Source organism: Mustela nivalis, assembly GCF_964662115.1.
Source record: "Mustela nivalis genome assembly, chromosome: 17".
NCBI classification, from domain to species: domain Eukaryota; kingdom Metazoa; phylum Chordata; class Mammalia; order Carnivora; family Mustelidae; genus Mustela; species Mustela nivalis.
Genome location: NC_139036.1, coordinates 37,504,156 through 37,516,783, shown reverse-complemented (window position 1 = coordinate 37,516,783; position 12,628 = coordinate 37,504,156). Strand labels below are relative to the sequence as shown.

Here is a 12,628-nt window from a genome sequence, read left to right as displayed (position 1 = left end):
CCCCAGGTCCAGTTCCAGAAAGAGTGCGGCCAGGACAACAAATGCGACAGCAACTTGGAGATGCAGGCGGCCTTCGTGTCGGAGCTGGGGCAGTCGCTGAGCAGGTGAGCTCTGGGCCACGCTGATTGGCCAAGGGTGGGGCGGGGCTTCATTGGTGAGGGGTGGGGCCCTGCGGGTCTGGGGGATCCTAGGGACTTTGGAAGATTCAAGGGGAGGAGCCTCAGGGAGAGGCGCGCTGAGGGCAGGGATGTTAATTGGCCAGGCAGATGCTTCTGGCCTTCGCTGGCCAGGAAAGGGGCCTTCTTCTCCAAGGGAGGCTGGAGGGTGGGGCTTGGCTATCCCCAGACCGAGCTTTCTTCACTCAGTAGGCCTGAGGGGCGGGGCCTAACTGATCCGGGGCGGGCCTGGGGCAGGCTCTGGGTTCAACCCCGGGGGGTCCTCCCCACTGCACCCCCAGGCTGCAATACAGCAGAGATGGCCGGAAACTGCTCCTGAGCATCAATGTGACCAACACCCCCAGCAGGGAGCGCGCTGGGGAAGATGCCCACGAGGCACTGCTCACCCTGGCAGTGCCTCCTGCCCTGCTGCTGTCTTCAGTGCGCCCCGTGAGTGCCCCCCGCGAGTGACCCCCACAGGGCTCGGAGCCCAAGCAGGGCCCTGGGAGCGTTTACATCCTTAAATGCATGTCATTTACATATGTTCCCACTAGTCCCGTGTTCACCCCGCTTCCTCTTGGCAGGGTTTCCTCAGGTGCTTGTGACGGCTGTAATGCTATAGGAACCTGTAGGCATCGGACCCAGTGCCACAGGGAAGTGGCCGGAGATGCCCGACTCTGACCACTCACTCCTGATTCCTCTACTTTCCTCAGGCTGGGACATGCCAGGCCAACGAGACCATTGTCTGTGAGCTGGGGAACCCCTTCAAACGGAACCAGAGGGTGAGTGTGGGCCACACCTTCCCAGGCCTGTGGGTCCCAGGCTGCTACACTGATGAGCTCCTTAACCCTGCTTCTGCCTGCCTGCTTCCCAGTCTTCCTTGAAGGAAAGAGCCAGGGTAGGAGACAGAGCAATACAGGAGGACATGGGGGGAGGCCCAGAGACTAAGAAAAATGGGGCCACTGGCGATGCTCAAAACTAGAGCAGGTGGAGGTGAGGAACTTGATTTTTCTGTGCACCTACTATGTGCCAGGCCTGGAGTCCAAGACTTCACACTTTTTTTATGCTGCAGTTCTCACAAATGTTTGAGGAGGTAGATGCTGTTTTACAGAAAGATAGTATAGGCTTAGTAAGTTACAGTAACTCTGGTGCCTGGTAGCTCAGTCGGTTAAGCACTTGACTCTTGATTTTGGCTCAGGTCATGATCTCAGAGTCACGAGATCAAGCTCCCCTTGGGCCTCTGTATTTGGGGGGTTTGCTTGAGATTCTCTGCCTCTCGCTCCCCCTCTGTCCCTCCCCCTGCGCATGGTCTCCCTCTCTCTAAATAAATCTTTCTTTAAAAAAGAAAGTTACAGTAACTTGCTCAAGGTCATGTCGTTGAAAGTAGCAGAGATGTCCTGGACAGAGAAGAAGGGGAAAGGGAAGCTGGATGAAGCTAACAGGGTGAAAGTGTGGACGCAGGTGGCCAGGAAGAGATTGCGTGCCCAAATCAGAGGGGAGGCCAGAGAACCAACTCCCTCGAATAGAGTTCAGTCCCTCTCTCCCCCATGGCATCACCCCTGCCCAGGCCCACACGCCCCTCTCTGCCTCCCTGTTCCTCATGGCAGATGGAGCTGCTCATCGCCTTCGAGGTCACTGGAGTGACCCTGCACACAAGGGAGCTCCAGGCCCAGCTGCAGCTCTCCACGTGAGTGACCTCAAGAAGCCAGTCCATGGCAGGGGTGAGGTACCCTGGGACCTCCTGCAGCCCTGGCCTTAGCTGACAGCTCTTGCCTATCTCCTGCATTCCTTCCTCAGGTCAAGTCACCAGGACAACCTGTGGCCAGTGACCCTGACTCTGCTGGTAGACTACACGCTCCGGGCCTCACTCAGCATGTGGGTACCATCCCTCCCCCAGTCTCGCTGTGACGGTGCACGGGCCGCGCTGTCCTCAACGTGGCTCCCAAGCTCCTCGGACACACCCCTCTAGGCCTAGTATCCTCAGGCCTCTGCTTCCCCTGGGCCACCCCTTCCCCTAACAGCAGTCACTATTATTACTCTTGCTATTATTACTTCCCTTGAAAGGCAGGTAGCAGTGGAGGAATCAGCCAGCCCGGGGCCAAGGTTTCGGAGTGGCCCTACCATTTCAAGGGAGCTCATTGTGCTAGGAATTTTACATCCAGCAGCTCACCTACTTCCCACAGCAGCCCTATGTTATAGCGACTTCAGCAAACTCCATTTTACAGATGGGGAAGCCAAGGCTCTGGGAGGATACATAACTTGCTTGAGTGATAACTGGTACACAGCGAGTGAATGCAAAGCTGGGATTTATCTCAGGTCTGCCTGATGTCAGAGGGGCTGGAGTTCGCCTACCTTGGTGCCCACCCCCTCTGCCAAGGCCCCTCCCACCCCCTCAGACTCCAGCATCTTTCTTACCCCTAGAGTGAATCACCGACTACAAAGCTTCTTCGGAGGGACGGTGATGGGTGAGTCTGGCATGAAAACTGTGGAGGACGTGGGAAGCCCCCTCAAATATGAGTTCCAGGTAAGGGGGCCACAAGGACCCCAGGTGGGGACTTCTAAGGCAGGGAGGGCCTGGGGTCTGAGGGTGTGCAGGTTGGGGATGGGTGAGATAGAGGTGGTTTGCCAGGAGGCAGTGGCCATGACACCCCTTGTGCCCACAGGTGAGCCCAATGGGGGAAGGGCTGACAGCCCTGGGGAGCCTGGTCCTAGGGCTTGAGTGGCCCTATGAAGTCATCAATGGCAAGTGGCTGCTGTACCCCACAGAGATCACCATCCACGGCAATGGGTCCTGGCCCTGCCGGCCTCCTGGAGACCTCGTCAACCCTCTGAATCTCACTCTCTCTGTAAGGACACCACTGGGGGTCTTGCGTTTACATCTCATTTGCATCATATCTCATTTGCATGCTGCAGGGCAGGAAGCCCAGTGTCTTGCCCTCCTTCTCCTCATATACCTTTAGGAACCTCTCTCTTGCCCTGTCCTTTCTGCCTTTCCCCTGACTCTACTCCCACTCCTTCCTCCCAGCTAACATCTTCCTCCCTCCTCAGGTCCCTGGTGACAGGCCACCATCCCCACAGCGCAGGCGGAGACAGCTGGACCCAGGGGGAGGCCCGGCCCCCCCTCCAGTCACTCTGGCTGCTGCCAAGAAAGCCAAGTCTGAGACCAAGCTGGTGAGTGGCCAGGGCAAGGTTGGGAGGGATCGTCTGCATCATCACAGGGCATGTGGGCACCAGGGGGCACCACAGCAAGGGAGAGAGACTGGGCACACTAGTCACCAGGAGACCCTGGTCTGATGGGGTGATGTGACCCTTGTGCCGTCAGGAGCCCCTAATCAGAGGGAGGAAGACTCATTTCCTCCCTCAGTGGGAATCCTACTGCTCTTGTCCTTGAGGAACAGCCAATCCAGGGGGTCAAAGGAAGAGACGCTGGCTTAATTCCCAAGAGCCCCATATTTTGGGGAGTGCTATAGTGGCCCAAAGTCTTGGACATTAGAGCTGGGGAATGGGAGAGGCAGGATGGAGGGGAGGTGGGGAGATGTGGGTGGTGCAGGGCGCCCTCTGTTGGAAGGGAGAGAGGAACAGGCCTGGGAGGCAAGTGGAGGCCTAGCTGGGTGGGAGAGGTAGGAGCTAGTGTCCCAGGTGGGAGAAGCTGGCATGAACAAAGGCTCAGTGTGGGACTGGGGTGGGAAGGAAGTATCAGGTGCTGGGTCCCATTTATAGGCAAAGGGACCAGATTTCATGTCGTCTACATCCTTGGCATCTCTATGTGCTTCAGTGTGGAAGTGTAGGGGTGGGGTGGTATGCGTGAGCGGAGGGGTGAGGTGGGGCCTCTTGGGGTCAACCATGGGTGGGACTAAGCCAGAGGAAGAGCCAAAGGGAAGGCGTGAAGCAGGAAGAATGTGGAGCCCCAGACTCTCTCATGTCCCATTTCCTCTGCGCACCTCAGAAGTGCGGCGGTGACCAGGCCCGCTGCGTGTGGCTGGAGTGCCCCATTCCTGACAGCCCTGCCATCACCAACGTGACGGTGCTGGCCCGAGTGTGGAACAGCACCTTCATTGAGGTCAGTGCCTGGGTCTGGACGTCTCTACTGCGCCCCCTCCAGGGTGGGGAGAGTAACAGGGAGAGCGTGAGGCCAGGGTCACAGCCAGGCCTCCTGCACGTCTGTGTGCCCCTGTGTGTGTGTGTGTCAGTGACAACGTCGGACTTCACCCAGGAGGCACTGTACACCTGCCCCTGTAAGCCTGTCAGTGTTAGTTTGTGCATCTGTGTGTGGATGTGGTGTCATGTTCATCTCCAGCCAGAACGAGTCCGTTCCCTCCTGTGTCTGTTCCTTTCCCACCCCCACATCGCTGCGGTGCCGCTCCCTCCCCCTGGAAGGCCAGCTTTCCTTCTGTTACCTCTGTACGTGAGCTTCTCTTCAGCCTTCAAGCTCTCCCCGGTTGCTTCACCACCAGTGAGGTCTTTGCTGAGGTTTCCAGCTGCAAACGACCTCTCCAGAACTTCCTCTGAAGCTGTGCGTGCCGCTGATTACGCTCTGCTCTGGGTCGCCCTTACTCCCATGCCAGCCCCCTAGACCAGATTTTTTCTGCAAACGAAGAGATTATCCATCTTTTCAGCTTTTGTGGGGCTAGCAGTTTCCGATGCAAGTCCTCAGCCCCGCCAGGGAGCACCAGCCACCGTAAACAATGTAGAAAGGAACGGGCGTGGCTGTGCGCCAAAAACATTTTATTTACAAAAGCATGTGCTGGGCCAGATTTAGCCCAGGGACCTGACCCTAGACCATGACCTTCCTTGTCCCTGCTGTCCCCCACATCCGGTGTCGGACCCGATGCATGAATGATGTGGATTTGTGTATGCAGATGCCCGGCTCTTGAAGCCCTTGGGATGCTGCTTAAAGATGCCCAGTGGTGGGACGGTGCCCTGGGGAGGATGCTCAGGGTCAAGAGGGAGGCTCTGAAGGGCTTCAGATGCTTCTTTGGACCCACCCCTTCCCCCTCATCCCTCCATCCCTCCAATGCAGGATTACAGAGACTTTGACAGAGTCAGTGTATCGGGCTGGGCTACCCTGTTCCTCCGAACCAGCATCCCCACCATCAACATGGAGAACAAGACTGTGTGGGTGAGTGAGCACGTAAGGAGCCAGAGTGCCTGGCCCGGGCATGGGGGCGGGAGCAGGTTTTCAGAGCACCCGCACAAACGTTAGCTACGAGGTTCTACATCTTGGCAGTCCGTGAGACTCCTCTGGAGGGCTCCCGGTGTCTGGACTATACCCCTAAGCCGTGAAATCTGAGTCTGGGGAGGTGGGACCCCAGGTGGGATATGGTTATGAGTCCCCCGGTGACTCTGCTAGGGCTTACTCGATCTGCACAACTTGTCTGTGAGGGTGTTGTGTCTCCGTGGAGACTTGAAAACAAAGTTCTCAAACTTGATTCTGAGTTACATCAGAGAGGGGGGCAAAAAGAACAAAATTGTCCATTTTTTTGTGTAAAAGCTAGTGGAGATATGGAGGACATAATATAGGAGATGAAGGGAGGGTTGCTTAAATGTATTGTGGTATATCTCCTAAAATAAATTGAGGTAGCAGAGGAAAGCTGGAAAGACCAATGATATTTACGTTACGTTACATTACGTTACATTACGTTAAGTTACATTACGAAGAGATACTACGTTATGTTATGAAGAGATGTTTACGTTACTATCCAGATGGCATTTTTAACCAATGGAGAAAGTTGGATTATGAAGTGGTGTTAACACATTTGGAAAGTAAAGACAGACCCCTTCCCTCACATGATAACCAAAAACTACACTGAAGTTAGATTAAATATTTACGTAGAGGAAATAAAACTTAATATACCAGGAAAAAACCTCAGAAAATAATTTAATAATAATCTTTAATTACGGGGAGAAGGAGTTATTTTACTAAACCCAGAAGTTGCAAGGGAAACATTTGGCCAATCAAATGTTATATTAAATTAAAATATGTTTATATATACATATATAAAATAATATATTGTATATTATATATAATATAATATAACACAAATGTTATATTATATTAAATTAAAATACAAATTTTAGGGGCGCCTGGGTGGCTCAGTGGGTTAAGCCACTGCCTTCGGCTCAGGTCATGATCTCGGGGTCCTGGGATCGAGTCCCACATCGGGCTCTCTGCTCAGCAGGGGGCCTGCTTCCCTTCTTCTCTCTCTGCCTGCCTCTCTGCCTACTTGTGATCTCTCTCTGTCAAATAAATAAATAAAATCTGAAAAAAAAATACAGATTTTAAATCTGTATATAGTGAAAGAGATAAAGAGAAACTAGAAAGACAAACGATAGGTTGCTTTTGAAAGAGTTTCCAGCATATATGACAAAGGATTGATGTATATTTTTAGTGTGTCAAGGTAAAGGGCAGCATAACATAAACAGGCAGAGTCCACAGGGTGAACTAGGAATGGTCACTTCAGTAGTGAGGTCATAAAAATAACAGCAACAAAAATTTTTTTTTCCCATCAGATTGAAAAAGATTAAAAAACGCTAAGGCTGTCTGGTGCCGATGAGGTAGAAGGAAATGCTATTGGTTAGAGTATAAATGGATAGATTGTTTTTGGAAATGAGTTTGTCAATATCTATTAGAGTTTAAAACGCACACTTCCTTTGATCTAGCCCACAATAATATATCTTAAGGAGCTAATAGGACAAATATGCGAATATAAATGTACGAGGATATTTGAAAGCGTGGTTTATAATGGCATGAAATTGGAAACACTCTACATGTCTTTTGGTAGGAGATCGGCTCAATAAATTGTGGCACATTTTGAATGGCTATCCAGTCATCAGAGATTAGGTCGATCTTTCTTAATTGACATCAGGAGATGATGATTATAGCTGAAAGAGGAGGCAGGTCGGGTCACAGGAGAGTAGGTTCTGCACAGAGACCCTGCTTATGTGGAAGCAAGTTACGTGTGTTTAACCTGTGCATTAGAAATGATGGAAAGAGATTCACCAAAATGTTGAAGAGTTATTTCTGGGAAGTAAAATTACTGGGAACCTTTAGTTTCCTTGATATCATCTGTATTTAAACAAAAATAATAATCAAGGGCGTCTGGGTGGCTCAGTTGGTTGAGCGACTGCCTTCGGCTCAGGTCAAGATCCTGGACTTCCAGGATCGAGTCCCGCATTGGGCTCCCAGCTCCTTGGGGAGTCTGCTTCTCCCTCTGACCTTCTCCTCTCTCATGCTCTCTCTCACTCATTCTCTCTCAAATAAATAAACTCTTTTAAGAAATAATAATAAAAATAATTTTAAAGAAATAATAATGTATAGTCAGAAAAAATTTTCTCCCAATATATATAAAATATATTATATGTAATATAATTTTATGTTATAATATATTCTATAACACTTATGCTACATGTGTTATGTTTTATTATTATATACAGTATTGCATAATATATGTTATAAAATAATATATTGTATATTATAATATAATATAACACAATTGTATATATAATAGTGTTTGATTACATATATTGTATGTAATATAATTTTATATTATAATAATATAACTATATATATGTGTGTATGCGTGTGTGTGTGTGTGTGTCTATCTCTACTGTAGGGGAAGAAAAATAATGGTACTACATGATCTTCATTCTTTGTTTTTTGTAAATATTTATGGACTGCTGGTTATGTACCAGGTATTGTTCAGAGCAGTTTACTGATAATAAACACATTTAATCCTCACCAGCAATCTATGAAGTAGGTATCATTTTCATAACCCCTATTTTACAGATGAGCAACAGAGAGGTTCAGTTATTTGCCCAAGGTCACACAGCCAGTGAGTAGCACAGCTGGCACTTGAATCCAGGTAGTCTGGCTCCAGAATGCTCTTGACCACTTTGCCATACCATGAGGCAGGTATTATGATTTCCTTTATCAGAGAGCATGAAATGGAGATTCAGAGAGGTGAACTTATTTGTCCAAGGCCACACAGTTCAAGGATGGAGCGGATATTTAAGCCCGGATGTGTGGGTTACAAACCCAGACTCCAGGCTGCGTCCCAGATCTGAAGCTGGTCCTCTGGGGCTGGGTCTGCACGGAGGGAAAACCAGAGGATGGAGGTATCTGCTGCTCTCAAAGGGCAGGCAGGGGCTTTTTCTGGTCCCTGAGTGCCCCCTGCTGGTAGTAGGTCAAACAGCAGGGTGCTGGGTCCTGCTGGGACAGGATGAATGAGCATGGGGTCTAACGGGGTGGTCACAGGGCTGAGCCCCTTGTCACCCCCGCCAGTTCTCCGTGGACATTGACTCTGACCTGGTGGAGGAGCTGCCAGCGGAGATCGAGCTGTGGCTGGTGCTTGTGGCCGTGGGTGCTGGGCTGCTGCTCCTGGGGTTGATCATTCTTCTGCTGTGGAAGGTTAGGACCCCAGACCACCACTGGGATTCCCACTCTGGGACCTCCTGCCAGCAGACCCTCACCAGCTCTCCCCTCATCCCATTCCTCATTTCCACCCACCCCCACCCTTCTCCCATGTTGTCCCCACCTTCTCCCCAGCTTCCCATCTCAACCTTGACCCCCACCCCCCATCCTCAGCTCACCCACCAGGACATTCCGGCCGGGTTAATGGGGGGGATCTGCAAGCTGGAAAGGGGAAGCCAGGAGCTCTGGCTTCTGGCCACACCACCACGCAGGGGATGGGATCCAGGGATCCAGGCTCCTCGGCCCTAAGCCCCAGCCCATGAGTGCTGCTGGCCAGGACCCCCCCAGCGCCCCCTGATGGCCCATCCCCACCTCCTCCCCTCCGCAGTGCGGCTTCTTCAAGCGAGCCCGCACTCGCGCCCTGTATGAAGCTAAGAGGCAGAAGGCGGAGATGAAGAGCCAGCCGTCAGAGACAGAGAGGCTGACGGACGACTACTGAGGGGGGCAGCCCCCTGCCCCCAGCCCACCCGGGTAACACGGCCTCTGGGCCCTCTTCCCTGAGCCCCGCAGCTGGCCAGGGCCTCTAATTCTGTCCTATCTGCTCTTCTTCCTCATGGGCTCTCTCTGCACCTCACTTGGCCCCAGCACCACCCCACGGAGCAGGCCACCATCTCCCTCCATGCCCTGGGAGGGCTCAAGAGCTCTTCTCACTGCCTCCTCCTGCTGAAGATTTGGGGCCCCAAGAGGGAGCCATAAAATGCTCCCTGTGACCCATTTGTTTTCTGGGAACCAGAAAAGGACCAAGGCCAAGGCTAGACCCCATCTATAGGCCCCACAGCAAATATCCAGAGTGATTCTGCACCTCCAGAGAAGGAGGGCACTAGGAGAGTCCTTCCCCTGGACCTATTACCTTTCCTCCTCCGAGCCCCTCTGGGGTGACACGCTGGCCCCCCACCCCCACAGCGTGATCAGGGCAGACCGGCACACTTGCTGCGTCAGCAGCGTCGGTGACCGCCACTGTCTCCAGCTGCCTCCCCCCTCCTCTCTGCCTTCCTCAGTTCCTCCTTCCTCTGGGGCCGAGGGTGGGCAAGCTCGCCCTCCCTGTCACAGTGCAGGGAGATGGCATGTGTTTGGGTCAGGGGTCCTGGCTTTGAGGGCTTCTGCTTGGGGGAGGTGCTAAGCACATCTTCCTGCAACCTCAAGGGCTGGATGCTGATGTCCTTCCTTTTCTCCGCCCCTCCCCCACCCCCCAGTGTGACTTCTTTAAGCGGACCCGCTATTACCGGATCATGCCCAAGTACCACGCAGTGCGGATCCGGGAGGAGGAGCGCTACCCACCTCCAGGGAGCACCGTGCCTACCAAGAAGCACTGGGTGACCAGCTGGCAGACTCGGGACCGATACTACTGATGTCCTCCCCGATCCCACCCCTGCTCCCCCAGTGCCCCTTCTATTTATCATAAGTTATGCCCCTGACAATCCACGGGGGCCACTGCCTTTGGCTGGCGCTGGCAGGTTTGGGCACACACACCCCTCTAGCACAGGCACGTGCTGTCTAGCCACAGGCTGCTCCCCATAGGAGGGCTGGAGCTGCGGGGCCCTGGACACATGGGGGTGCCCACCGCCTGTGGACTTATGTTGGACATAACGGATGGTACACGGACATACGTGTCTCCGCCTCTGCCTGTGCCAAAACCAAGCCAAAGGGCCTCCGCCAGAGCCAGGAGGAAGAGGCCCCCTCTGTGGTGACCACGCCCACCACCATTCACACTGGACCCATCTTGAGCCATAGTCACTGGACTGACTGCTACTGAGACTACTGCTGCTGACAGGGAACCACGCACCGGGCTCCCCCAGCCACTGCTCCTGGAGATCCTGCCCCAGAGAGCAGGGGCCCGCCTCGGGTTGGCCATGGTGGCATTTCCAGGCCCTGGCATGCTCAGATCCAAGAGCAGAGTGGACTAGAAGGAAGGTCCCCAGGACAGCTTTCCTTCACAGATCTTTGCAAGGCCTCTCTCCTTGCAGGAGATGCCTTCTGGGGAAGAATGCTGTCTGAAGGAACAGAGACAGACAAGCCACGGCACAGCCCTGGGAGCACGGAGGGATGCTCAGTGAAAAAGGGGGCCCATCCTCCACTAAGGAGCTGTTGGAAGGAGAGAGGAGACCCCACTTCTCACTGACCACTAGCATCCAGGCCTCTGAAGGCCTGGAGAGACACCCACCCACCCATTCCCTACCCCCCAAGATCATGGAGGGAGCGACACTTGAATGTAGGACGGGGAGGGAGCCCTGTCCCTGCCCCATCAGCTGGACCTTGCTCTGCCCTCACCGACCATGGGTAGGGGGCCTAGAAGTGGGGTTCTTGGCTGTCCTTGGCTTTCAAAGCCAACTTAGCTCTGCCTCCTCCCCCCATGGGCTAAGTCCTGAGGCCCATTCTAGAAGTTGAGGCTGGTTCCAGGAAACCTCTCCTGACCCCTGCCTTTTGGCAGTCCCCCTTTCCCAGTCCCTACCCACTTCCATGGTACTGTAGCTGGGGAGCTCTCTCCCCCTCCTGTGCCTTCTTTGTATATAGGCTTCTCACGGCAACCAATAAACAGCTCCCGGTTTGTACGCTCTGCATCGCCCTCCCTTCACCCCCCTCCCCGCCCCGTCCCAACCCCCTGTCCAGTCTGGTGATGTCAAACAGCTGACCCGTAGGTGGAAAAAGGCAGGGGCCGGGATCTGAGAGGCTGGCGAGGTGAAGATGGATGCAGGACGCACCAGTCCCTGCTCTCAGGGACATCCTGATCTAAAGGATGGTCATGGACATCTAGCTGAGATCCAGAACATAAAGTCTGGGAAAACCCCTGAGTAGACTGGATAGAATCCAAAATGGCTTCTTGGTGGACAGTGTGCTGGCCCTGGGGAGGGAGGTGGGAGGTGGAGGTGGTGGTGTGCCAGGTCCAGAAGCAGAAAGCTACTTGGCTATAGAAGCAGGTGATCCTGGATAATGGTGAATGGAGGTTGGGTGCCAGGGTGGAGAGCCCAGGGCCCTCATCCAGTGGCTGGATTCAGATAAAAGCCTGCTTTTCTGCCTCAAGCCCACCCCTAGACACCATGATGAGTAGATCAGAGGGTGAACCAGTGACTCAAGACTAGAAAGACTGGAAGGTCATGGTGTCCGCCAGTCTCTGGGCAGGAGTACCTGGCGTTCTAGTCTTACGGCCATTCCTCCAAGGGTGCTTCAGTCCCGAGCCCCCATAGCCCACAGCATTGGATCAAGTCCTCTGCTTCCCAAGGTCACTCTTCCCCACAGGCCGGGGAGAACAGAGCAGTTCTGCGTTCCCCGTGACTTCTTTATCCCAAATTGTGGCATAGGTCCTTCTGTCAGTTGTCCTCAAAGCTATGACGTTTGGAAGACTTCACTGAAGGCTGAAAATCACTACTCAGAGAAGCCTAGCGGTAGATCCTCAATTTTAGCTGCTCCGAGAGCCCACAGACCCAGGCTATCCTCCCAGGAGCCCCACCCGATGTCTGCCTTGGTGTCCCCCAACTTGCCTCCCTGCCCTCTGCTGCCCCCACCAGAGCCCACCCCTCCCACCCCTCACTTTCCGTGCTGGGCCTGCCCGTTCCAGGGTGAATTAATAGCAGAAGGTCCAATTCCCCCAGAAAAGCCCCAGCCCCTACCCAGAGGTCTCTGATCTAGAAATCAGAACCCCCAGGTCCTTTTCCAAAACCTGGGTTATTCACTCCGTCAGGAGTAATACTACACGTGGCGTTGGCAAAGCCCAGCTCAGGCTGAGCAGAGCTCAGGCCCACTCAGTCCTGTCCTTTGTGGATACTAACTGCTTAAGAAAAAGGTAGCATCTAGGGGTCTATACATCCCTCTGACCAGTTCCACAGGCTCAGCCCCAATGTGTGTGTGTGTGTGTGTGTGACACTGTTTATGCTTGGATGAGAACACAGTCCTCTCTCTCTCTCTCTCTCACACACACACACACCCTGCAGTATAAGTAGTCATTTTCAGGACTGGTGCTATACTTTTATAAAAGAAACATAATGGCAGGGGCACCTGGGTGGCTCAG

The 12,628-nt window shown here is 53.4% G+C and overlaps 1 protein-coding gene across 14 annotated transcripts in view; it reads left to right on the top strand.

Moving 5' to 3' along the window:
• Positions 1 to 11,174, top strand: part of ITGA3 (integrin subunit alpha 3) — a 31,531-nt gene extending 20,357 nt beyond the window's left edge. For 8 of the 14 annotated variants that reach the window (XM_082704698.1, XM_082704703.1, XM_082704694.1 and 5 more), the window contains 13 exons: positions 7 to 104; positions 458 to 605; positions 869 to 937; positions 1,763 to 1,842; positions 1,953 to 2,030; positions 2,577 to 2,679; positions 2,819 to 3,001; positions 3,204 to 3,326; positions 4,102 to 4,215; positions 5,176 to 5,274; positions 8,437 to 8,562; positions 8,954 to 9,096; positions 9,819 to 11,174. In XM_082704698.1, coding sequence (XP_082560824.1) covers positions 7 to 104; positions 458 to 605; positions 869 to 937; positions 1,763 to 1,842; positions 1,953 to 2,030; positions 2,577 to 2,679; positions 2,819 to 3,001; positions 3,204 to 3,326; positions 4,102 to 4,215; positions 5,176 to 5,274; positions 8,437 to 8,562; positions 8,954 to 9,064 — 1,332 coding nt within the window. In that variant the 3' untranslated portion in view covers positions 9,065 to 9,096; positions 9,819 to 11,174. The remainder of the gene's footprint in view (positions 1 to 6; positions 105 to 457; positions 606 to 868; positions 938 to 1,762; positions 1,843 to 1,952; positions 2,031 to 2,576; positions 2,680 to 2,818; positions 3,002 to 3,203; positions 3,327 to 4,101; positions 4,216 to 5,175; positions 5,275 to 8,436; positions 8,563 to 8,953; positions 9,097 to 9,818) is intronic. The other 6 variants (XM_082704692.1, XM_082704699.1, XM_082704702.1 and 3 more) reach the window with 1 other exon arrangement.
• The last annotated feature ends 1,454 nt before the right edge of the window (positions 11,175 to 12,628 follow it).